At 37.5% G+C, this 27,739-nt stretch overlaps 1 protein-coding gene across 9 annotated transcripts in view; it reads right to left on the bottom strand.

Annotated features, from left to right (window-relative positions):
- The window catches only part of TENM3 (teneurin transmembrane protein 3), a 3,393,579-nt gene that overhangs the window by 160,283 nt on the left and 3,205,557 nt on the right, over window positions 1-27,739 (bottom strand). For all 9 annotated transcript variants that reach the window (XM_072622672.1, XM_072622671.1, XM_072622669.1 and 6 more), the window contains 3 exons: window positions 20,605-20,727; window positions 11,078-11,292; window positions 270-480 (listed from right to left, as the gene is read on the bottom strand). In XM_072622672.1, coding sequence (XP_072478773.1) covers window positions 270-480; window positions 11,078-11,292; window positions 20,605-20,727 — 549 coding nt within the window. The remainder of the gene's footprint in view (window positions 1-269; window positions 481-11,077; window positions 11,293-20,604; window positions 20,728-27,739) is intronic.

Here is a 27,739-nt window from a genome sequence, read left to right as displayed (position 1 = left end):
AAATTAAAATTTTAAAACGTTCATTTAAGGTAATCTGCTTCCTTTTAGTTTTTGGCAAGTGAGTATCACAGTTTATTTTTCGCATGTTCATTACTAAAAAAAAATTAAAACATATTTCTCACCTCTTAGCCATGATTTGAAATGGTGGGAATTAATGGCAATAACAAAAATTTGTTAAAACATTCCCTCCACCCCATCCCCACTCCTAACCCCAAACCGCTCCTTAGGTTGTGGCTTTGCAGAAATACTTTAACGAAAACTGTTCTTACCTATAACGATGGTATTAAAAGACACCTGCTCCACATTTTTCCCATCATTATAAAAAGCCAGATGCCAGATTCCAGAATCCAGATACTGGATGAAACCAGCCTCGTGAAGACTGACAGATCTTGTCTGTCGACCAGCTCTTTCTGAATCAAGAAGGTTGCGCTGTTCTCTCGCGATTAACCTACTGCCATCCAGGAGTTCCACAAAGTCATACTGCAGGAGAAAGTGAAGCTCATTAGTATCCAGCAATTATGAATGTTTTAAAAAGTTACATTTTTTAACCTTTCCCTAATAAATACAATGTTGGAAGAAAGTTCCAGGCAGATAGCTCATTCCAAAGACAAAAGCCTACGTATGTCCACAAGGGCAATGGTTTAGACAGTAGCTTCCCCTAGGACAATGTGCCGAAGATGGGAAAGTGCTCATGCCCTACATACCTTGTAGCCCCTATCCCTCCAATTCTATGCTCATCATAGGTGTGTGTCTTTTTTTTTTTAATATTAAGGCCCATAAAGCGTTTTACATACACCTTCATATTTGAGCCTCAAAGCCTTCCTATGAAGCAGATACTAAAACCCTCATTTTCCTGACAGGAAAACTGGGGTTGACAGAAGTTAGACCAGGTGCTAGATGTGAAGTCTAAAGGGACCGTAGAGTTCCATTTAGTCCAGATCCCTTTCACGTACATGTCTGGCCTACTTTGACGGTAAGATTCTTGTGGGCAGAGGCAATGTTTCTGTGTTAGCACCTAGAGCAGTGCTTTATATCTATCAATCATTTCACCTGTAGGAAGACTCAAGTTCATATCTGGCTTCAGATAATTCCTGTGTGACCCTGGGCAATTTTATTTAACCTAACTCTGCCTTATTTTCCTCATCTGTAAAATAGGAACCTACCCCACTGGGTTTCTGTGAGGATAAGAGGAGATATTATTTGTAATGTGGTTTGCAAACCTTAAAGCACTTATGCCAGTGTTACTATTACGGTTATGATTAGTTGGATAAAGGATGGATAAATTTACATTGTGATTAAATCGTATGGATATGTGTATATGCACATACACACATATATGTGTATATATGTATTTTTTTCTTGTAAGACAGCAGATTCTCTACTGCTACTGAATTCTAAAACTATTTTCTTACCAATTAATTAATCAACAAGCATTAAGTGATTACTCTGTGCCACACTCTATGGGGATACAAAGAAAAAGCAGAAATGGTCCTTTGTCTTCAAATAGTTTACATTCTTAATGAATGTAAATAATCACAAAGTTTCAGAGTTTGAGGGAACATTGATAGCCATCTCAGCCCAATTAATACCTATCCCTCAGATACCCATTATAATATACCTGATGAATGCCTTCTCTTTGAAGTGAGGGATACCTAATCATCTCCCAAGGCAGCCTATACCACTTTTTGGATTGTTTTAATTTTTAGGAAATTTTTCTTGACAAACCTATTTTTTTCTCTGCATTTTCTACCAATTGCTCCTGATCTTGAAAATGAACCAAGTTTACTCCTTTTTCTACATTACAGAAGGAATGGAATTAAGGGACGTGGCCATCTTGTCTTCTGTCAAATGTTCCAAGTCCAACATCCTTAATTTTAGTTAGACCACCAGATGCTCTGTCAAGACTTTCCACAGTCTTATGATTCTGATGTTTACCACACAATTCTCGAATTCTTCACAGTTATAACTTTCCTTCTCTGTCTCTTAAAATTCCTAGAATTATTAGAGACCCACCTCCTACATGTGTCTCTCTCCTGATCATCCCAGCTGCTACTGTTTCTTCCTCCACCTTCAAATTCCCTCAGAATTACTTAGTCAATCTTTTGCATTATTTGCAAGTGTACATGTTGAACGTAAGCACCTTGAGGCCCGGGACTGTTCCATTTTGTCTTATCTGTTACTACAATGTCTGGCACAAAGTAGGCACCTGACAAATGATTATCGTAAATGACAAGTATAACAATAAAAAATCAACATGTGAACAAGCTATCTATATGCTACTGATAAAAAGCACACCAGTTGGAAAATTAAACCAACTGAAAGGGCTGGAGCACACACAACAGCACCAACTATCTCAAATAAGTATTTGTGAACGGTCAATTATCATTCAATTTAATGTTTTGTTAAGAACAGTTATAAGCATCCAAGGCTGGATACGTTTAACTGCTGAATTCTACTGAAAGTAGGAACCAAAGGATTTCACTTTGCAAATCCTGTGAATTTAGGTAATCACTGTGTGGTTAAAATAGCGCACACACAGAGAAGACCCATAAAAGAAAGTAACAGACACCAAAGAAGATTCCTATTAGAATTTCAGGAAGAACAATTCAATTTTAAAGTAAGTTTCTAATAGCTAAGGGTTATTCAGTTTTCATAGTTTAGTTTGATAATTATCCTGAGACTTGAATTTGTAGTGTAAGGTGAATTAACAGAAAGAAGGATGGAAGAAAACAAGCATTTATTAAGTGACTGCTAAGTTCCCTGGGTGCTATGCTTAGCCTTTTGCAAACATTATCTCATTTAATCCTCACAATAACACTGTGAGATAGGTGCTATTTTATAAATGAGGAAGCAAAGGGAGGTTAAATGACTTGCCCAGGGTCACAAAGCTAATAAATGTCTGGGGTTGGACTTGAACTCAGGTCTCCATGACTACAGGCCCAGGGCTCTTATCTCCTGAACCTCCTAGCTAGCTTTCTCTCTGTCTCTTTCTACATGTATATTTCCACTTCTCGTATATTTCAGAGGTTTATCAAATAGGATTTTATCCAAAATCTACTGGGTAGTGAATTGGGTCATTAAAAAAAATTCTTTAGTGTCCAGCCCAATACCTGGCATATAATGAATGGTTGTTAATCGGGTGAATGAAATTGGGATACAATCAGTTTATGGCCCCTGAGTGTAGGTGATTGTTAATGTTGGTATCAACCTTGGAAAAAAAAATAGCTCCTTGTGCTATACAAAACTCAGTGGTCTCTGCTACTGGATAAAAATTAGGGTAGATTTAAGTTTTCTTATATCCATTAAGTATTTGAAAAATGCTGCTGTAAAGAAGAGGTGACATGACTTAGTATCAAGAATGCTGGTCTTAAGAGGCTGAAGATCTGAATTCAGATCCAGGATCTGACAATGACCAACTACAGGAACCTGCGCAAGACCTTTGAGTTCTGTGGGCCTCAGTTTCCTTATTTCTAAAGTGAGATCTTTGCACCACCTACCTCATGTGGATGTTGTGAAGACTGAATGATGAGAAATGATGGAAAGTGCTTTGTAAACCTTAACTATACAAGTGTCAGGTGTTATGAAGAGTGTAGAGGAAGCTGGCCTTGGGAGTGAAAGTATCTGAACTCAAATTTAACCTTTGACAAAGACTGGCTGTGTAACAAACCATTCAGCCTCTCAGTGTTCTACGCAAATCTTAATTAATCCATCAATCAATGAACAAGCATTTATTAAGCCAAGCAATGTGTCCAGGATAGGACAGGGATAGGAGCAGGATCTATGATGTCACTGGCTTAGGGAAGTCCCCACCTCGGGACTCTACCACTGCAGGTCAGCACCCTGCTTTCGAATTATAGGCTTAGAAAGTCATTTAGAGCACTTACTCAGTGGTTAAGTGACTAGTTCAGGGTTATAAAGCAAAGGCAAAAATGAAACTTTCTGTCTTCCAGGACTTACACTCCTTAGGTGGGAGGGAAACAACAGGTAATTTGTATATACTACTATTACTACTACTGCTACTGCCACTACTACTACTACTTCTCTTACTACTACTATTATTACTACTACTACCACTATAATACCACTACTACCACCACAACCACTACTACACACAATATATATGTATATATACATATATATGTACACATATACATACACATGGGTATGTAGTGTGTGTGTGTGTGTGTGTGTGTGTGTGTGTGTGTGTAAAGTGCGTGCACACACATACGCACACATTTCCAGGAGCTGGAGAGACAGAGGCAAGTACAGAATGCCTGAAGCAGAAGTAAGATCCAAACAGCAGCTAGCAGGAAACAAGGGGTTTATGTAGAAAAGAGAAGGACTGTTTGTGTTCTGTTTGTGATGCCTGCTGGCCTCACTGCCACATGTTTCTTTTGAGATCAGCAGCCTGGCCTCCAAACTCCAACCTTGCCTGAATTTCCTTCAGCTGGAGAGTTCCCACTGCTAGATAAACCTGTAGGTTCTATAACCCTGCTCCCCTCCCCAACCCCTGGTCACCAGTGATCTTTGGGTGGATACTATGTAGCAGCGCATCATGCACAGCCCAGAGTTACAAAGTAAGAAATAATTCAGTTGCTTTATGAAAACCCACCCAGTATTCCCACCATTCAGAGATTTAAATATTTACTTTAGCAGGTAAAAGAGAAGCAAAAAATTATATATAATATCTAATTATATCTAATTATATATATATAATATCTAATTTTTTTCTTTTATAGTAACAATGCATGAAGGATTCCATTTTTCTTATCATATAACACAGTTTCAGAAAACAAATGGAAACCAATTCTGAACTACCAAGTAGTTTCTTATTATCATTACCGAAAGAAGGGCATAAGAATGTTATTCAAATTATGTCCAAAGTTAAAAAGATTCCATTTACCCCACATGCCCTAAGTCACCTTGACAAATCTCCACTAAAAGTAATTAATTTAAATGGAAAAAGCATGTCTGATTCGATTCCAGTACTGCTGACCTTAACATATAAAAATAGTTATGTTCCCCGTACTTTTGATTTTCCTCACAACAGGGCCTACAGAGCTTCATTTATATCTGGATGATTCTTAATTTCCAATTTCATGTTCTTTCCCTTTTCTGTGCCTATCTGAGGTGGTCTGCTATTTTCAACATCTTGTCCCTTGGGTTTCTTTCTGTTCACGCCTGCCTGGACTTACTTCCTTTCTCTTTCCTCATTACTAGACTTTTCTTAACAAACAAACCAACCCCAAGCAAATATTATTTTATTTAATCTTCACAATAACCCTGGGCAACACATGCTATCTTTACGCCAGATGAGGAAAGGAGAATGAGGCTAAGTGAATTTCTCCTAGGATCACATAACTAGAAATGATCTGAGGCTAAATTTGAACTCAGGTCTTCCTGACTCCAGGTTCATTGCTTTCTAACCTTTACATGACCTACCTGCCTCTCGTCACTGGCCTTTTCCCAACATTATCTGCCTGAGGCCACAAAAGCAGGCCATTAACCTGTCTCTCTTTTCTCAATGGTAAAGTTGAACAATTTTTATTTTTAGAGTGTAAAACACTGACTTCATTATGTATTTTTGTTTTTTGCATCCCAGCTTCCATTGAGGTATCCTTGATAAAAATATGAAAAGGAAACAGGCGGCTTTCCCAAATGATTTGAGACAGATGACATCTCCATGGTCACACAACGGACTGAAAAGAGTATGGAATCAAAGACTGCTCTGTGTTTTTATTGTTATTTGACTATTTTAAAAAAATTGACTCAGCAAAGTAAAATGGCACCTTAAAGGCTTTCTTCCCCTGAGGTGTCTTTCACACATCTATAAATGAAATTACTTGATAGACCCAATTCTGGAGACAACTTTATTCAGTGACCCCTTAATTAGCCACACAAAGTCAGGCATACAGCAGGGAAACAAAGGTGTCTCTAGTAAGAGGCATGTCCTGCACAGGATTCAAAGGGAAAAGGGACTCCCTACACATCAAATTCATAAATTTATCTGAAAAAATATTTCAATGTAGTGGGTTTCCTTTGCAGTATTATTTTATGCATTTCAAAACGTTCTGACGAAGGGATCCATAGGCTTCACCACAGGCAGCTAGGTGGCACCATAGTGCACTGAGCACCAGACCTAGAGTCTGGAAGACACAAGTTCAGATATGGCCTTAGACATCTACTAGCTTTGTTACATAGGGAAAAGTCACTTAATCTTTGTCTGCCTCAGTTTTCTCAAAAATTAAATAAGGATATTTTCCCTATTATTAATAACACCTACCCCACTAGGTTGTTCTGAGGATCAAATGAAATATTTTCAGTGTGCTTAGTATGGTGTCTGTCACACAGTAGGTACTTAATAAATGCTTATTCTTTCTCCTACTTTCAGCCCCATCTCTCTTCTCCAGACTGCCAAAGAGATTTATGGCACCAAAAAAGTTAAGAACTCTTGCTATAGATTATGAAGCTTTCCAGATTTTCCTGGCATTAAGACCCTGAACAGTACAAGACCTCCTCAAGGAAATTCACACCCATTGCTTAAGAATGTCCCAGCAATCCAAATAGGAAAAAACATAGAGGAAGTGTGCCTGTTGACTGATCATGACATATAATTAGATAATCAGTACTCTTTGTCAATCCCTCAGTCCATTTAAACTTGAAAAGGCACAGCAGATGGGCAATAAGCTGGGCCTAGAATTAGAAATGAGGAAGACACTGGGCTGGATTTTATTTGGAAAATTATGTATCACTCTCAACAATCCCAGGAGACTCTAGGACATAAAACCCATCATTTTAATATCAACATTTTTCCAATGACATTAGGAATCATGGACCACTAGATTCTTCAAAGAACCCAAAGGGCAATGGAGAGACCTTATAGTAAACTGGCTTCAGCATGTTATCAACAATGACTGTTCACAAGAAAGCAGTGGAACAGATAACCAGATGATGTATAATCAAGAAAGAAGATGGGCATATATAGCAAGAGAGAGGGATAGCAGAAAGATATTTTAAGAGCTTTAAATATCTCTGGAATGTTAAAAGATCCAAGGGAGAACTTCTAACATGTATAGATCCTCCCTGGAAGATTTATGGGAGGAAAGAATGTAAGCTTTTGTCATTTTCATCTTTGTATTCTCAACTCCTTGAACAGTTCCTAGAACATAATAAAGCTGACAGAGAGAATGCCTACATCAGTGAGAGTACAGGCCCATTAAAGTATTGATACATTGTGTCTCATTCACAAACTTGAGTTGAACTCAGTTTTTGGATCCTTATTTTAATTTGTATCTAGATACAAGTTACAGTGCAAAAGAATGGACACTGGGATTCTAGTCCTGGCTCTATCACTAACTCCTTATGGAACCTTGAATAAGTTACTCAACTTATTTAAGCCTCAAATTTCTCATCTGTAAAAGGACAGGGTTGAAGTACTTGGTTCCCCTCAACTCTACCCTCCCATGACATTATCAAATTGTGGTAGAACCATATTCTTAACCTTGAAATCACAAATCCAACACTAGACAAAGGACTCAACCCTTGACAAAGACTATATATACTTGTTAAACCCTTTGTACAACATGGCTTTAGTAAGAGATGAGTAGATTTGTATGGATTAGGGGTCTCAGATTGCAAAAACATTTTAATTGCAATTTTCTGATGAGACAGACTGAGTTTACTGCATCAGTGACAAATCTCCTTATTCCTTTGTGTTTCTTATTTTCAGTTTCTCTTTGGGGCTGCATGCTCATTGTCAGACTCAGTTTGGCAGTAGATTTTGGGGAAGTTGTAGAAAATGCATTTGGTTATCTAAATGGTGAGTATCAAGACAATTTTCACACTTTGACACATTCCCCTGCACTTTCACAGAGCCTGCCCTCTAACACAAACAGCCTGTCTCGAGTTTGCTTTGAGGAGGTTGACTTACTGAAAGGACTTTTCATTGTGCCCTCCTACAAAAGCAGCAAGAATTACAAAGAGAGTCTTACAGGGAGATTCCAGGGTAGTTCAAGTCAAATTAATTTCAAATATGGGGTCATATTTGTCTTATAAGGTTTGAGTGTTCTTGAAACATAGAGATGGAAAAGTTTTAATCATGTGCTTTTTTTCTTGTTGATTTAAGTATTTGTTGATGTGATCTTCACAATTTCCACAGCCATATAATTAAATGTACCTTTTATTAGACAATCTGCAGAGGATCTTTTCTAATGTGTCTTTTTAAATACACTTTTTTTAAGGATAAAGTTTTTAAAAATGTTATGTAATGTGCATGATTTTGCTTTATAAGTCACTAATGACATCCTAACTAACTACTAAGTCCAGTAGCCCTTTTTCATTATTCATTTTCCTTGACCTTTCTGCAGCACTGAACACTGTTCTTGCCTTTCTCCTTGTGGCTTTCTCCTCTCTTGGCTTCTACTGGCTTTCCTGATTCTTCTCTTATCTTTTGGACTGGCTCTTCTTCAGTCCCTGGCTAACTATCCTCCATCTTATCTGTAGGTATCTCAAAGTTTCCTTCACATTCTCTTCACTCATACAAGTTCAGATATCTTAAATCCAAAGTCAATCAACCTTATCAGCCTATCTATTCATCCATCTATCTATTTAGGTTTAATCTTTACCCTGAGCACAGGGACTTCACCTTCAGCTACATGTTAGTCCTAGGTAATGTCCCATTGTCACTTCAAACTCATTTTGTCCAAAACTGAATTCATCGTAGAATTATTCTACATAGAACCTGAGATACTACCTAGTACAATATTCTCATCTGATACAGGAAGAAACTCATCTTTACTCCCAAATCTGCCTTTCCTCCCAACTCCTCTATTTTTTTTGAAAGCAACATTATTTTCCTACTCACCTAGGCTAAAAATTTCAGTCATCCTTGACTCCTCTCATTCTTTCCTATCTCATGTGCAATCAACTGCTTTTTGATTTCATCTGGGTAAGATCTCTCACATTTGCTTGGCACATAGTATGAATTCAATAGATTCTTGTCATTTCAGGCCTTTCAAAATGTGGCTTCAACCTATCATTCTAGTTTGATTTTGCTCTGATGTCCTTCACAATGATTTATATTCAGTTAAATTAAAGCACCCTATGTCCCCCAAACTCAACTTGCCACCTCTGTCTTCCATACATTCACAAAGGCCATCCTTATCTCCTGGAAAATACTTCTTATTCCTTTGCCTATGGGAATATTTTTTTTCCTTTAAGGTTTAGCTCAGTTACCAGTCATCCTAATAACCCTTCCCTAAATCCTCCTGCTGAAAGTATTGTCAAAGTTTTCTGAAGTACTTTGTCTGGATCTTCTCACTGCATCAAGTATACCCTAACTTATACATACCTATATACATGTCATTCTTTACAAGAAGAATGTAAGGATGTAAGCTAGTTGCAGGTAGGAAATATGTCATTTTTTCCTATTTGTATGCCTAACACATTGTACAGAGTAGTCATTAATAAAATTTATTGAATTGAATTACATTTTTACATTGTGCAAAGTATTGAAAAAATAAACTACACATAGTATACACAGTTCTCTACTGCTCTTCTATATGCTAAGCTAAAAAGAAAATGGGTTCCCTAAATAAGGAAACTTAATTACTCAATATTGTCTTTGAAGGCCATCGAAAAGTCCTTCTGCTTGCAGCTTGACAAAATTTCCCATTTTAAGACCCTTTATTTACTTAAGAAATAATTGCCCTTGGAAAAAAGCTTTGCCTCAATTTTATATTTTAAATATAGGTAATTTTTATTTTTGGACATAAAAACACATGGCTAATTTTCTGCCCTAACTTTTTAACATATGTATCACAAATGTGATTATGATGACTATGGAGTAGATATCCTGTGAAGGGGTAAATTTCTTGTAGCAGAAGGGTGGGGATTAAATGTCAGGGATGTGCTTAAAGCTTTATTGTATTACCAAGAGGCTGAATGAAGTAAGGTTCCTTTTGATGCTAACATTAAAGGAATATATGCTCTTAGGATAGTCGAATTTAGGATCACAAATTAGAGCTAGAAAGGACCTCAGAGGTCACTTATTTTAATCTCTTTCTACAGAAGGGCAAGCTGAAGCCCAGGGAGGTTAAGTAATCTGACTAAAGTCATATTGATATTAAATGCCAAAGGCAGGATATGAACCCAGGTCCTCTTACTCCATAAACAGTGCTTTTCCTACTATACTGTGCTACAATATATGAATGAGGTTTCATTTGATTCTCTACAGAGTCTGTTGCTTTTTCATGATTTATTTCTTCTTGGATATAACAGTCCAATTGGAAGTAATGGTATGAATTGATGATTTGGACAACTATCAAATTTTAGGAATTGAACTGATAAAATTCCCAATACTACAATCTTCATTCTATTTATTAACAGACATAAGTGTCACAATTAGAGGATAAATCAAGATATGAAATAATTCACTAATTTGTCAATTTAACATCTATATATGTAACACAAATAATAACATATATCATAATAATATATAATAAAAATTTATTTAACATCCCAATCACCTTACCATTAGTTTGGCTGAGGAAAGACCCTTGGTGTCTGAGTTAAGAAACTTGGATTCAGATTCTAGTTGTGACTCTTATTAGTTGTGTGACGTTAGACATATAATTTCCTGTCTCAGAGCCTCAGGGGGACCTAAATAATACTTGCATTCCCTTCCTCACAGGGATATAGTAACACAAGTTCTTTACAAATTTTAAGGGTGGTTACAAAGTTCTCACTATTATTATTTGTTTACACATTTAACCACATGGTCAAGTTATTCTTCACCTGGATTAGTTCACCTTCATATTTTCCTACATCTGTATTTATGAAAATGATAAGATCAAGATCAGAAGAAAAGGCTTTTCTTCTAAAAGCAGATGCAATAATCTCACATGAAAGAAAACAGAAGACAATGTGACCTTCATTCACAATTTCCCCCACTGCCATGGATCGATGCAAAAGGGGGCAATCTGACATATGGCTGAAGTCAGAAAGCTGAATGGCTTTAAAAAAAAATGCAAATTGGCAGTTTTCATCTTACTGACCACGACAGGTAAGCTCCTCTTACCTGGGTATGGGAAGGTGGCAAGCCTTTGCGGCCATATACTCCGATCAGTGCGTCCTTCTGGAGGGAGATATTGAATTTAAGAAACTGTGGCTGATCAATAAAGAGCTGCGATCTCCAGAAAATCCCCGGAGGAACCTCTTGAATCGCTCTTCGGCCAATATCAAGTTCTCCTGAATCTATGGTGTTATTTTCTTGAGCAAATCCACCTAATTTTCCTGTGTGTAAAGGTACCCACAGGGGGGTGAGAAAAAAACAAATGAAGGAATTATTAATCAAGTCACTTTTACAAGGGCTTTTTATTTTTAAAACTAAGACCCTCTAGTAATTCACATTCTTACTATGTTTCAGGTGCTACCGAGGATGCTCAGTTTAAAGTCTCCTGCTTGCATCGGATATTTCGATTTGTTGCTCCTATTTCAGAGCATTCTTCGAGATCCTGAAGTCAGAATCCTTCGACTTTCCCCAAGACATGCCTATTACTGAAGCTGCTTTCACAGCTATCCTCATTCCTGATCACTATAAACATAATTATCTTACAAAGTATAAGTCTTGTTCTTTCTTAGGAAGGATTAACTCTGGTACTAATCAGTCGTTCTAAACATGCCCTCACATGAGAAAGTGTAAATTGAGGGGAAATGAATTATTCAGCCTCTTAAGGCAACCTGTAAGTAAACAGTAACAAAAGCAACCAATAGCACTGATATGAGCAGTTTTCTCAGAATTACATATGAGGGTGAGAGAAGAATCAGATGTAGAAATGAAGAAGGGGAAGGATAATAAATAGAGGTGTAAGTTTCCATAGGCATACATTTTGGAAAGGTGCAGCAAAACTTAGCCTCCTCTGGGCATTCCTTCTCCCAAACTTTACCCTTAAGTGGTTTTTCTTAATGCATTACCCACCCACCTTCAACTGTCAGGGAATAAACAATGACTGACTACCCTGTTCCTTAAAACTCTGTCATTCTTTCAGTATGACTTTTCCACCTCCCTGCAGGTAAAAGGTAACCTCCTGGATGGCAGTGATTATAACCATTTTTAATGGTTTTTTTTTTTGGATGGGGGGGCATAGGGATTTTTGTATCTCCAGTGCCTACAGCTGGTTTGACTCGGATGCCCACCACTGAAGATACGAAGACCAAAAAATAGCCAAAAAGAGTAACAAAAAAAACCCACAACACTTCCAAGCCCTCTGAGAGCTTACATCATATTATCCAAAAAGGGGAAATATAATTTCTAGGCTCTTTTTTTTTGCTCATGGCTTTCAGGCAGTTCAATGACTCTTACATTACCTCTCCTTGATCTATTTTCAAGGTCAGTTGTATTCACTAGGAGATACCTTACATTTTCTTCCATTTTTTCAGTCTTTTGACTTTTTCCCCCAGTATTTTTTGATCATTAGCTTTTATTTGATCAATTCTAATTTTCAGGGAGTAATTTTTCTTGGGTAAGGTTTTGTGCCTTTTTCTTTCATAGCTCTCATTTGTTTTCTCATTTTTTCCTCTACCACTTTCATTTTTTTTTTAAATGACTTTTTAGCCGAAAAACACAATTACTTTGTCTCATCTAGGAATTCTAGTTGGACTTGTAAGCAAGCTGAATTTTTTTTTTTTTGAGGATTTGCTTGAAGAGGTTTTGGAGTTAGCCTCTTCTTTTGGATTTGTATCTTGAACTTCTCTGTGACTGTAATATAATTGTATAGTGGAATGTTTGTTTGCTTATTCTCCTACTTACAACTTTATTTTAGGGCTAGGCTCTATACGTTTCTGGGGAGAATGTCTGGACTGAGCTTAAGTCCACAAAGGTTCTTCTGATGCTTTCATGGAGTTATTTCATGAGTTATTCCAGAACCTCAGCCTGGGGACCTGTTAGTTTTCAGTGATTCCAAAATAATGTGATCCCGGGCAAAGTCTGCAGATTTACATGTTCCTGATCCAGATTTGGGTCTGGTGGTTTGTTCCTTGTTGGACATTCTAGGATTAAGCCATTGGGAAGGGTGGCAGTTTCAGAATGACTTGAACCGCAAGGCATTCCTGCCCTGGTTATTCAGCTGCAAGTCTGAATCTGGACTAGAGGTTAGAACTGAGTGAATCGCTGCTCTTCACAGCAAGTGTGAGCTGCAAGCATTGATCTCTACCACTCCTGGCGGCAATCCACTCTGGATATGTGACCCAGAACTGGGTAGCTGGAGACAGAGCAGCCAGATGGCATCTGTTACTACTACACCCTGCATGCCTGGGATCTCTTTCTGCCCTGTGCTTCCTTTCTCCATTCACAGCCTCCATACTTTTTCCACCCCTAGGTTCTATAATGCTCTGGGCTCCTGGCTCCTCTCAATCCCCTGTATCTGCAGATCATCTCTCCATCTCCATCTCTCTTTGCTCAACTGGGGTGGAAAAATGCCTTGCTGTTGATATTTTTTTTTTTGGATTTTTCAACCAGAATTTGATCTAACAGGGTTTCCCGCTGTGTGGAGGAAAGTGTGGTAAGGTCTTTGGCTGTATTCTTTCCAGCTTCTCAGTTACCTTGGTTCTGCCCTCTGGACTAAATGATTTCTAAGTCCAGCTCTAACATTCTAGGACTCTACAGTAACAACCTCTTTTTCACTTTCCATTTTGAATTTCATTTAATAAATATTGGAAGTCCACTAGAGGTAAGATACTATGCTAAATATTAAGGGTCAAAGGTGAAGTAAGGTACAACCCCTATCCTCAAGGGACTTTAAATCTGTGGATCATTCACTTGATGCACTAAATGTGCTCAACATAAATAAACAAACCTAGGCTAGTTTTTGTGGGTTATCTGGTATATTTCTGGATGAATCTGTTGTAGAGTGTCATGGAGATTAAGAAAGTCAACCTGCTCCCTTCTCCAAATCATAAAATATATTCCAAAGTCAAACCATAGGAAAACATAAAACAACTTGACTGAATGAGGAAGCATTACTATTGGCCCCTGAAAAGAAAGGAAAGGGTCAATGGAAATGTTCCCCCTGAATTTTCTGGCACATGATCTATGCACACTTTTGAGTCGAAAAGAAATAATTTTTATATTATTTGCTATTTGGGAATATTCAAAACAATGCTTATCCTCCTTAATTCGGATTATCAACATGTGATGATTCTTTGGATTACCTCCAGAAATGAAATAGATAATACCTGATCAGACAGTGACCTCCTACAGATCACACCCACTGGAGTGAATCAATTGAATCTGAATTAAGCTTGTTCTTACCATATGACTGTTTTAAAAGACAGGTTCATTCTGTCATTAGAATCCATAATTACAATGGAAGGAAGAGAGACACTGTAAAATTTTCATTTCCTTCAATGCCCTAAACCCAGCAGTTTAGATTAGTTCACCTTTCTTGTATGAAGTCTTCAGCTCTGAACTTCAGGGGCCTGTGGTATTGCTGAGGAGGGTTCTTGTCCTGGTAAATCCCTTCCCACTCAGAACTAACAGCTTGACACTACTGATCTTTAAGTCACAGTGCTTTAATTTGGTCAAACCAGGTGTGGTAGTTGAGCTTAGCCTTCTGAATGCTCTCTATTGATTGTAAACACACCTGGAAGTCAGCAGGCTCTGGACACAGATTGATATACTGGGAAAACAGTTCTATATCCTATTTCACTGTTGCTTATTCCCCCACTTAGAGAAAAGCTAGGGCACAGGAATTGCTCATCACACTCTGAATTTCAGAAAGCCTTTGTTATCAGAGCTGGATCAGTCCTAGAGATCTCTCTCATTCCTTACTGAGCACATTACAGCACCCAATACCTGAACCTGGAGGCTTCTTTTCTCACACCAATCCCCCCAAACACCATTTAAGTTGAGTACAACTTTCAGAAAGAAAAGATGGTGGAAAGATAAGGAAAAATAAAGAGGTGGTGCTATAGAGTATCCTCCGTTATTCTCATCTCAAAGCACATAGGTTTGGAATCAAGCCAATCAAAGATAAGGTCACAATATACCACATTTTGAATTGCAATACAGTATTGCCTTGAGACTTTCTAAATGTGTCCTATGGAGTGGGAATGTGGGAATACTAGCATTCTGTTTCTCTCCAAACCGTGATTTTTCTTTCATTAGTAAGTATGTGTCACAACAGTCTTAATATCTTAAAATATAGTTGTCAGTGTGAAAATAGAGACACACACAGACAGAGCTATTGTTATTTCTGGTATTTTTAGGTAGATTAAAGGAGGTGGGGGGGCGGGGGAGATAGCATTATAAAAATTATTTAGTACAGAGGAATTTGTAGACCAGAGAAAATGTTAGTTTTCAGCTAAATCTAACTCAAAACCCAACAGAACTCAAGCTAATCAGAGTATTTAAAAGTATGCTGATAATTAGGAGGCTTGAGACCTGTTTGAGACTTAATTTACATTTGAAAAGCATCTAAAATTACAAAAAGTTAAAAATGTATTACATATTTACAGCATTGCATATTTAATTACCTGCCTAACACGTGGATTTATTTCCCTACACTGCTTAAAATTCTAAAGAAAAAGGGAAAGAGAAAGCAAAAAACCAAAGTTCCCAAAATAAAACCCCCAAAAGTTAATTTCAGCTATGTGAAGTATAGATGATAGTATAACTTCAAGTCCTTCAGAGGCATCACTAATTAGAATGTCAGGAGGCAAAGCCAGACACTTCTAAACAATCAATAGCACATCCTCCAATCCCATGATCTAATCCTGGATTCAGACTTCTGTGTGATGTCTGAATGAACACTCTCCATCGCCTTCTAGAAACAATTACATAGCATAAGTTAATGCTGCTAATACATTCCATAGACATCACAACCTAAGTGAATTAAAAAATCCACTGCCTTGCAAACATAATTTAATAGAAAAAAATCAATATAACATCTAATTAAGGAACTATTATACATTACATTAACACAAAATACTATAAACAATATTGAAAAACAACTCAGTGCTACTGCTGGCCAGTTAGTTATAATATTCTTTAATTTACATTCAATCTTTAGCCTGCTGCAAATGGCTGAATAGCGTTTTGAAGTCATCTAGTGTTAGGGAAAATTATTAGCTTAAGAGTAATTCTGCAAAACTTATAGAGAAATTGCATTTCTTTGCTTACAAAGGAAGAAATCAGATTTTTTTCCTACATTATATAGGTACACAGAGTTTATTTAATGGCACATTCTTTAGATAATAACTATATTAAATTCAGATCAAAAAGCATTTTAAAGCACCTATTATGTGTGTGGCAGTGCAACGGTGTAGAGATAAAAATAAAACAGGCATTGCTTTCAAAGACCTTACTCCTGACAAGTTTCCCCATTTTACCTGTCTTCAAATAATGGCCTTTTATGATCATAGCTCCCCATATTCTTTTGGAATTTTGCATGTATCTTATCTTGCTGTTGAAATGAAACGACTGCTTGTTCACAAGGGGCTTTGAATTCAGGATGCCTTCCAAAAGGAGAACTCCAGACACCTTACACTTTCACATTATCAATGAATGAGATTCTTACTATAAAACCCAGGCAATCTTTCAGCCAGAAAGTACTCTGTTCTCAGCAAGTTGGGTCACCCATTATCTTTCCCCCAGAGTCTAGAGGAGTTATTTCTGTTTCTAGAAAGATAGTAGAGTTTGGTCTAATGACTCAACTCTATTTTTCTCCATACTTGTCCCTTTTATTAGAATTGTAGATAGGACCATAGATCTAAGCGCTCTCAGGGACTGCATCTACTATAACCTCATTTTACTGATTGAAGAAACAGACGACTAGATATATGTAGCCAGGGTAAAAACTCAGACTTTCTGAAAGAGCCAGGTTCCAACTTTCATTCCCCCATCTAACTTCTGTGCTGTTATCTGAGTTTTCAGACACTAGCACTGTTTATCCTTAACATTCAAAGCCCATCTAGGACCAGGACTCTCATGGGAAGCAGGGAGGATAAGTTTTGTTCAACATTCTTCAAATGCTCTTGAAATGCCACGTAGAAGCCCTGGCTCAAAATTAACTCAGAGAAAAGAGATTTTTCTGAGGAGTTCTTAGCATCACGAGGTGTTCCTCAGAGCTCTATTTAAAAAACAAGAATACATAACTTTGGGATGCATAGAAGGAAGTATGTATGTCTTGTAGGAACAGAGAAGTAATTGTCTCATTATACTCAGCCCTGCTTAGGTTCCTACTGTGCTCAATTCAAGGCTTCACGAATTTCTTGATAGGTAGAGTTGTTAATGACTAGATTAGGTTACTAAAAGAAGTTGAAGATGCTCCTTCCCTGGAGATCTTTAAAAACTGGATAGAATTGAAAAAAAAATTCTCTGGAACAGCTCATATGTAAGACTATTTCCCCAAAACAATAATTCTATAACACTTGCTAGTAGGTTCTGCTGGGCACTGGTAGAAATAGGGTAACACATGAACTAGGGACATCCACCCTGAATGTATACTTAATACAGGAGAGGTTCTTTTTACTCACATACTCATCACATAGAACAGTGGGGAAAAGAAAACCCAGCAAAGGAATTACAAGGGGATAGGGAGCTGGTGTCTTCCTAATTTCCATTTTGCCCAAGGGCTAGCACTATCTTTTCTGCCAGTCTGAAGAAGATGGTTTAAATTTTTAAGAGACGAGATTGCTTTCCCTTTCTGATATAAAGAGGAGGCCAGTAACACAGCTGATAGAGCACTGTGCATAAAGTCAGAGCCTGAGTTCAAACCTGGCCTCAGACACTTACCAGCTATGTGTCCCTGGGCAAGTCACCCGACATAACTGTTTCTTTTAGTTTTCTCAACTATGAAATGCAGATAATAATAGCACCCACCTCATAGGGTGGTTGTGAGGATCAAATGAGACTATATTTGTAAAAAGCACAATGCCTGGCACATAGTTACCACCGTATAAACATATTCCCTTCTCTACAATTATGTGTAGCAAGTCATTAGGTGACAGTTCTAAGTCTGTCATTTTACACTTTGGCTTAGAAAAGGCTCAGGACAGAGCATTCATTTCCATGTAGAACTTTCACAAAGTTATCTTCTGTACCTAGACTATCTCCTAAAACTGGAGAAATTATAAGGAAGTGAGCTGATTTTACAGGATCTTTAGGAGTTTGATTCTACTTATAAAGAAGAGGTCCTGATGGACTCTCACTTAACAGAGGTTATCCAGGTAATACTTTTTTCTTCTTTTTTAAAAATATGTTTTTATTTACTTCATCAAATATTTCCCAATTACATGTAAAATTTAATTATCACTTTTGAAAATTGAGTTCCAACTTACAATAAAAATGTTTAAAAATTGAAAAAATGAATGTTAGAAATTATTTTTACATGTAATTTGAGAAAAAAGTTTTTTAAAAAGAAAAAATTTGGAATTCTAATTCTCTTTTTCCCAAACCCTTCCTTGAGAAGGTAAGTGATTTTACAGCTTTTATATATGTGAAATCATGTAAAATATATTTCCATATTATCAATGTTGTAAAAAAACAAGCAAAAAATATAACAGGAAAAAATAAAGTTTAAAAAAGGATGTTTCAGTTTGCACTCAGAGTTCACCAGTTCTCTCTCTGAAGGTGGACAGCATTTTTCAGCATAGGTTCTTTGGAATTGTCTTGATCAGAGTAGCTAAGTTTTTCACAGTTCTTCATTCTTACAACATTGCTGTCACTGAGTACAATGTTCTCCTGGTTCTGCTCACTTCACTTTGCCTGAGTTCGTACACGTCTTTCCAAGTTTTTCTGAATCCATCCTGCTTGTCATTTCTAATACCACAATAATATTCCATCACAACCATATACCACTACTTGTTCAGGCATTTCCAAATTAATGAACATCTTATCAATTTCCAATTATTTCATGCAATACTTTCTAATTTCTTGGACCAGTTTCCATTTGGAGAAAGCTTCCAGAATGGCTCCAAACCTACCTCAGTTCAAATCTTCTCTCTTAAGTTCCTATGAGCTTAGAAAGGAGGGGAGTGCCATAGCTAAGTAGTGATTATAATCAACACTATGGGATTTTCTTTGGATATGTGATGCAAAAATATCTTTAAATAGTCATTATATCTAACTGATCATCTTAAAAGATGGTATGGAATTATAGGAAGTGCCTCCTTGGCCATGACATTTGCCTCCTCTTTTTAATTACAGAATCTTCAACAAAGGGTTAACCATCCCTTTCTAATTTTCATAGGAGTCAATGCTGGGGCCTTGTTGACTTTACAAGAGTGGAAAGGGGGAAAGGAGTTAGAATAAATATTATTCATCTTATGGGCAGTTACTTTAGATGTTTATATATGTGTTATCACTGCAGAGTAATTAAGCATTTGTTTAAGGTAATTATACTTTCCTTAATTAAAATTGCCCACCTGCAGTTTCAATTAGGGAAGTCATTCTTCACCCCCTTTAAAGCATTTTGGAGCAGCAGTCACCTCCTAACCCAGATGTGGCCAACTTTTAGCCATGATTTTAAAATGTTTAAGGAAGAAGGGGTACTTTCTATGAAAAGGCCCCATGTAGAGACCATTCATTATGATTATGAAAATCAAATATGTCATAAAACTCTCTACCATCCCCAAGGAGTGGGAATAATGCACAAAGTATTATTGTTATAATAAAATAAGATGAGGAGAGGAATGACAAATGACAAAAAGAATGAGTCATGGTAGGTGTGTGTGTGTCTTGATGTGTAGAACATATGTATGTTCATTAACAATGTAAGAGCTTCTTCCTCACCCCTGTAAGGAAGCCACCCACATAGAGCTGGGCATGAATAGATGCCAAAGGATGAGTCAAGCACACTGGATAAGAGAAATAGAGAATGAGAGCTAGAGAAAAGGAGGGGCAGGGACACAGAGACAGATCTGCTCTAAGGCAGACTCCACCTGTTTATCAAGTGACAGGAAAAGATGGTTGGAGTAGGGTACAGCTGGGATATGTGAAGCAGACCACTGAAATCCAGCTTTGCATTCAGAGTCTATTGACTTAAAAATCTCTCTTTGCCTAAAGTACCAAAACTCCCAGAGAAACTTAAAGGGGACCTAGAAAAGAGGTCAATTAAAACACAACCCTTTAATATACTTTGTACCTTAATGACATCACTAAGAAAATTAATACAGTATTTTAACTTTATAGATATTAAAAAATGACTTTACCCATGATAAAATGAATAAAGGTACTGACTATGATCTATTTCACTTTAACTTAGGCTAAAAATACATATACACACATGCTTTGGGGACAAAAAGGGACACAATTCATGAACCTGAGGGTGGTATAATTTCATTACTTTGATTATTTAAAGAGAAAAGTCACTTCTATTTGTTCAGTAAAATGGTTTTTTAAAAATATATTTATTCAAACACTTCTTTGGGTCATTTTAAGTTCTTTGGAAAGTGGTTTTTTGTTGTTTTTTTGTTTCTGCAATAATCCTCTGGTAACCTCTCCCTTCTGACCCACCTTACCCTCCACAAAGTAGATGTGAACATGGCTGTAAAATGTTTTTAAAGAAATGTAAAACAAGATAAAAAACGAATAAGTGCTTATCTTACCACTGTCGCCAGAAGGTAATGACACAGTGTTGGTTGGCACGGTATCAGCATTCACTTTTCCATTCTCAAAAGTGTCATTTTCAGTTTGTTGTAATTGCCAGTTGAGGCCAAATAGATGCATTGCTGGGGGTAAAGAATACATGCTGTTTAAAGATTTCCTGCTTTTAGTTTCAGAGGCAACAGATAAACATGTTGAGAGTCATCTGAAAAGTTAAATCCTCATGTTCTGGGATACCACGACTAACTACCCAATAAATGCCACAGCACAGTTCAATTACACAGAAACAATTTAGAAAGCAAAGCAATGGAAGATGGTAGCAGTTTAGTAATAATGTGGTCGTAGCCAATTGATCATTTAGCAATGGGAAATTTTCAGGGAAAAATAGATCATTTGCTTCTCTTGGTCTGAGTTTGAATCCCCCTCCATTGCTCAAGCCAAAAGTAGACCACTCAGTATTTACTCTCTCTTCTCAATGGCTAAAACAAGAAGCCTAACTTGGGACTATTGCTCAGAGTCTCTCTTCTGGTAAAACTATTTACCATAAAATAATTAACTCCCTTAAGAAGATCACAGTGGGGATGGGCAGTGCAAGTGTTATTATACTCATTTTAAAGATAAGAAAGTGGAATCTTGGGGAAGTAAAGCGATTGTTGAAAGTCACTCATCTAGTAAGTTGCAGAACCAGCATTTGGAGTAAATACCCTCTTTCTGCAGAGTAATAGGAAGGTTACTCAAGCAACTGATTAGATTAACAGGAGAATGGAAGCCTTTGGAGAGCAGGAACTATTTCATTTTTTGTTTTTTCAACTCTGCACATACGAGTTGCTTAATAAATGTTTGTTGAATGAATTATATCAATGAAAAAGTGAATTGGGACTCTCCCCCCACCCCAGTCTTTTTCTCTCTCCCCCTTTTCTACCCCTCAACTATGTCTGTTCAGGGGAACTTTGATCAGTATCTCTATTCCAATGCCTTTAATAAGTGCCTACTCTGTGTAGCACTGGATAATATATGTTAAGCAAAACAATCCTTGTGCTTTTGGGGTTATGACCTCAGTCAGATAATGCCACGGTGGATAAAAATGTAGTGTATATAACTATGGGTAACTGAAATCCGTGGATTTCTTCTGCCTTCTTCTCATCTATGATTTCAGAGACCACTAAATAAACACTGAACAGATAGAGAAAGAACTAAGATTAAATACTTACATTGTGTGCAAGCTAATGCAAGGTTAGAATGGTGATTGATGGTTGAGGAAATGTGGAATTCAGAAGACATAGGGGAAGTAGGGGAAACTGTCACCCTTCACAAATGTTCAGAGATTTTTTCAAGGCAGTGACATTTCAGGGCAGTTAGAGGGAAAAGACAAAGGAGATCATATCCCAAGCACATGGCATTGAGGCTATGGTTACTATGAGTGCAGGAGGAGATATACGTATATGTATATATGTATGTATATGTGTATGTATACACATATGTTATATGTGTGTGTATATGTATATACACATATACATACACACACAAGATATATCAATTAATCGACAAGCACCTACTATATTCCAGGCATTATTCTGAGCACCAGAGGCAAGAAGATAAAAATGGAAACTATTCATGCTCTATAGGAACTAATGTTCTATAAGGGGAGACAAAATGTACACATGTAAGAATATACCAACTAAATATAGGGACGGGTACCAGATTTGTGACTTGTATAGGGAACTCCCAGATAAACAAACTCCACTTACATCTACATTTGGCATCTTCGCTGCATCTTATGGGCTTAGTTGTGCATGTAGCCTTGCTGTACATAATTATTTGCATAATTGTGGTCTCCTCTATTAGAAGATGAGATCCTTGAGGGTAAGGTCTATTTCTTCCCTTTCTTTCTATTTTCAGCACTCAGAACGGTGTTCAGCACACAGTAGGCACTTGTTGACTTGACTTAGTTGCCTAGACCACTGAGTGACTTGCCTCATTCATAGAGTTAGTGTGTATTATGAGGCAGGTCTTCATGACTTCAAGACTGGTTCTCTAGCCAATTCATTACACTAATCATATTTAGAATTAATACAAAGGTAGTTAAATGCAAAGAAGTCAGAGATGGCACTAGCGGTTGGGGGATCAGGAGAAGCTTTGCATAGAAGGTGATACTTGACCGTTGTTGTTATTGTTATATAATGTTTTGCACACTGTTTTCCCTTCATTAGAATGTAAACCCTTGAGGACAGGAGCTCCCTTTTTGCTTCTCTTTATATCTCTAGCTTTTGACACAATGCATAATTATCTCTTCACAGAGAAATCACTGGACGGACCTGCCCTGAGAAGAGTGACAAGAGAGGCTCCATAATAGTTACACACAGGTATTGGGGTGGCTTGAGATGGAATCATAGCATAAGATTGTGGACTCTCTGGGGGAAGGGATGGTGCTTTGGGTTGGAAATATTTATATCTGTAGAAATAAGTCTGGAGGAGGACCTGAGATACAAAACATCACAACTTTTTATTCATTTTAAAGTTGGGGAAACTTGAACCACAGACAGGTGACTTTTCCAATGGAGTGATGTGAGAGGGTATCCCTGTATGGAAAGTTATTTTTCAGGCATGTGTCATTTTTGTGTCAGTGGTCAATAGACAATAAGGCTGGTTTTATGTAGCAGTAGCCATCTACTTACAACGTAGTGGAGGAGACTGAAGTTTGGTTCCTGCCCTATTACTTACCTCTGCATCATTAAGACTTTTTTCTTTGGGCCATTCAAAATTTTTTTTCCTTAAGAATATCTCTTAAAAATATGAATGATTCTGACAAGGCCCTCACTTTCAGGTGTTGTTAGTTAACACCTTAGGGTTCTGTAAATAGTTAAGGGGGTCTTTGTTACAGTCACTTAAAAGCAAGAATGGGGCATAGACTAAGCACCTGAAAAACAGAATAAGTTCAAGGAAGGCAGAAATAGGTCTGGAGAGGGAATGAAAGGCAAACTTCTACTCCATATTTTTTCTGAAAGCTAGCTCTCACATCTAAGAAGGATGGTTAATGTAAATAAATACATAATACCCAATTGCTGTACTGAATCAATCAATCAATCAATTGAAAAATGATCAGATGTGTAAACTTGGCACAAATAAGTCCTGAATCAATCTGGAAGGAGGGGAGAGCAAATAACTCCTTGGAGGAGTCAGATGACATCACACAGGAAATATCTTGTGACTGGCTGAAAGGATAAGATATATATCTGGGATTATGGATAAAAACATAACCAGTTTGAAAGATACATTCCAATGGTGAAACAGTCAAATGGTAGAGGATTTAGATTCAGGACAGTGTTAAAGTAGCAGATCTTTGAGGCTGTACCAGAGGTAGTAAGTGAGGGTGGGGGAGCATGCCCAGAACTGTTACATGTCTGGTCTTCTCCTGGTCACTGACCATGTTAAACAGACCAGTAGCTGGCACTGAATTCAGAGTATACACCCAGGACAAATAGGGACACAGAACAAAGAAAGGTAGTTACCTGACAGAGTAACCAACTTCAAGAATGATCCCTCAGTACCAGACAAAAAGGCTGCCCAAGAATCAGGAATGAACTTCAGTTAAGTAGGAGATGCAAGTTACCCTTCCATCAGTCACAAGTTTGCATCTGTCTCACCACCATTGTACCTTGGGCCAACTCTCTGTAAGGACCCTCTGAGTTTTGTGGGAGAGTATGCCCTGTACTTTTGGGGAAATTATTCTTTGTACCAACTATCCTTACTTTGTCATGTCAGGGGATGACATGCTACGCTACCCTCTTTGCTAAAAGCTAATTGAAGCTGTTAGCTGATAATCAATGGGAAGCAGAATAGTATGGGCTTGTGAGTACTAGAAAACTGAGAGAGATCTTAGAATCCTGAATCAGCTGTTCTCTGGCATCTGGGGTTTGAGTGTAAGTGGAGGTTTGGGGCGTAGCCTCAGAAAGGATGGTATGTAAAGATAAATGCTCTATCATGAGGATATCTACAAGTATGTATCCAATGAGACACAGCAGTGCAAAACAGCATAATGGAGCACCCCTGGACATGGCTTTCTCTCTGAGGGTGGAGCAGACAGTTGGAGGACAATGACTTTTTTTTTTTTTTAGTTAATTTTTAGTGGAGAGTTGAGTTTTTTAGTTATTTTTTCCCCATCCCCTTCAATAAAAGGCCTCTGTTACAAGTGTGTGTGTGTGTGTGTGTGTGTGTGTGTGTGTGTGTGTGTGTACGTGTTTCTTGTTAATGTTCTGAGTTTCACTCAGAAACTAGCAGGTAGAGCTGACCTCAGAGGAAGCTTTAGTTTCCAGTCCTTTCTCTGACATACCTTGTCTATACTGTTGTACAGTTTACTTAATTTCTCAGTGACTTAGGAGTTCTCTAAGACTATAAAATATAGCAAAGGTGCTAAGGAAGTTTCCTTACTCTAAAAATAAAGCCAGAGGTCTAATCCCCTCTCCCCACCAGAAAATTCAGGATGACCACACAGCACCACAGGATATAAAGCTTGAACAGATCTTAGAGATCATTTTGTCCAATCTTCTCTTTTTACAGATGAAGAAACTGAGACTCAGGGATGCTAAGGGGTTTGCCCAAGGTCACAGAGGTAATAGCAGAATTAAGGTTGAAATCCAGGTCTCATCCTAAAGGAAGTACTCTTTCATTACATGATGCTCCAGAACATTCATCGTCTAGAAGGGCTGTGCCAGTTGGTACCAAATCACACCTACTGTCAGCAATACTTTCACTTGAAGGACTTCTATGTGACTGATTTCAGAAAGCACAATGTGATTCCTTCAATAATCCAATTATCTGACCCACAGAGTGTAGGCTGGCTCAAATGACATGAACCCATAGAGAAATTTCTCTGTAGGTTTACCCAGGAAGTAGAACTTGGCTTTCTTTCTTATAAGAGCAGCCAATGGAGACTTTTGGCCTTGCTTTTTTGCCCTGCAGAGCTTGGAATGAGTTGGAGAACTGAGATGAGTACTCACAAGAGCCTTGCTACTGGAACTTTTAAGACCACTGATAAAATACCAAAACAACTAGCACATTTAGCCAGTTCAATAAAAAGATCAAGCCAACCTATTCTTTGAGCTCATGTAGAGACCAAATAACTAGTCCGCTAATTGAATGCTGCATCCTTTTCCTGTTTTCTTTTGGGCACATGCAAAAAGTGTCTAATCTTTTGTGGTTGCAACCTGATACACCTTTGTAAATTGAGAAACATGGCGGGGGGTGCCCTTTCCATCTTAAAATATACACAATGAATGAATGAGGAGACTTTGTGAAGTCCCTAGTCTCTGTAAAGAACATTGCACTTGATGCTGGGGTTTGAACACAAAATCAGAAAGTCCTTGACCTCAAGGAGCTATATTTTAAAAAGGGGGATACCATACATAGAGGACTGATGATCGCGGAAAAAAATTTTGGTCTCAGAAGTCACAGGAATTGAAAGTAAAGTCAAAGAGCAAGTTGATCTGTTATAGTGTTCCCAGAGCAAGACGGAGAAAGTGGGGGCATGGGGAAGGGGATGTGGCAGATGACAAGATGCTGGGATAAAATCCTGCCTCCTGGTAGATGAATGCATAGTGGGATGGAAAACATGGTATAGGGCTAGTTAGTTTGACATATTTTGGGGGGTGAATTTGTACTCACCCACCAAAACTGAATAGATTATACAAGGAAGACAGGAATATAAAAAAACCTTTAAGGAACAAGTTGATACACTGATACACTGAATTATTATTATTATTATTTTAACCTAAAAGGCAAAAAAAGGAGATGGGATGAAAATTTTTATTTTAAAGTAAAAATATAATAATTTTTTTGCATCAATTGATGCATCTGGTCTTTTCTAATATTGGTCTCTGGTATGGTCTAGAGAGGAGAAGAGGAACAAAGGCAGGAAAGATGATAAGATGCTCAGCTAGGTCTTGGCTCCTGGTGGAGGAAGAAGTAGGATATACTAGACTTACTGTTCTGCTAGGATTTCTATTTTGAACTCTGATTTTCAGGGACCAGTCAGGAACTTACATAATACTGAAATTCACAAACTGTCAACCCAGACATCACCTCCTTTGTAAAAAAGTGAAATGTGGTTGAGTTAAGCAGTGTAGTTTTTTAATGGCAAACCATCAAGACCTTTGTAAATATTTTTCATTCATTACTGCTGTATAGTCTTACCACACAAAAATCCACTGAATGATAGACTTGGTCACATTATTAGTTTTAATAGTCTTTGAAGTGTAAAAGTAATCCAGGGGATATGACCCAGATGTTGAATGTAAAAAGTAAAATAATTCTGTGATGTTTGTGTTTGGAGCACAATTTTATTTCATTTTAGTTTTTTTACCAGATGGGCAACAGCTTTACTGTATATTTTTATTACAGAAAATCTCAATAAAATGGGACTCTTATTCTACTTAAGATGTTGTCTAATGAGAATCATACCCAGTAATAATTGTGCCATGTACAATGCTTCCCTGAAAACAGGGAGAAGTAAATCGTCCAGCCTTATCTCACTGCCTGGCTCAAAATTCCCTATGTTTAGTTTTTGGTAAACTCTTGTCAGTAATTCAGTATTATTAAAGATTTTTATGCATGTGAAAGATCTTTGCGGAATTTATTCCAAAGTTAACAAAGACAAAAATCAGAGAAGGATGGCAATTTCACAACAGTTGAGAATGCTACAGGAATTACCAGGCATGGAGGTAATAAAAATACATGGTCTTATTTGGCAAGCAAAGAGAGGGGGAAAAGCTATTTATGTGAAGGAAAATTGGCTAAATAAAATACATCTGTAAATAAAGAATGTTGAGTGCAATCTCCCAATGCAGTGCTGGCGGGTAGACTTGTAAAAATCCACAGAAGGCTACTCTCCACGGGTTTACATCTAGGGGAGAATGAGCCCTTCATTGATGCACATGCTAAATCGGATAACTGGCAGGCTGTACATCTATTTCATAAGTCATGAAGCTCTTCTGCAGGTAGACTCCAGGATGGGGAGACACAAGTTGTGCATGCCACTACTGGGCCTTTTTTCTCAGTCCTAAACAGTGTTTTCTTACTATCACACTTTTATGTTCTAGGTTAAGGGTAGCTTAAGAAAGTGTTAAAAGAAACAGTTTTTGT

Source organism: Notamacropus eugenii, chromosome 7, assembly GCF_028372415.1.
Source record: "Notamacropus eugenii isolate mMacEug1 chromosome 7, mMacEug1.pri_v2, whole genome shotgun sequence".
NCBI classification, from domain to species: Eukaryota; Metazoa; Chordata; class Mammalia; order Diprotodontia; family Macropodidae; genus Notamacropus; species Notamacropus eugenii.
The sequence above is the reverse complement of the archived record's forward strand: the minus strand, read 5'-3'. Positions and strand labels throughout refer to the sequence as shown.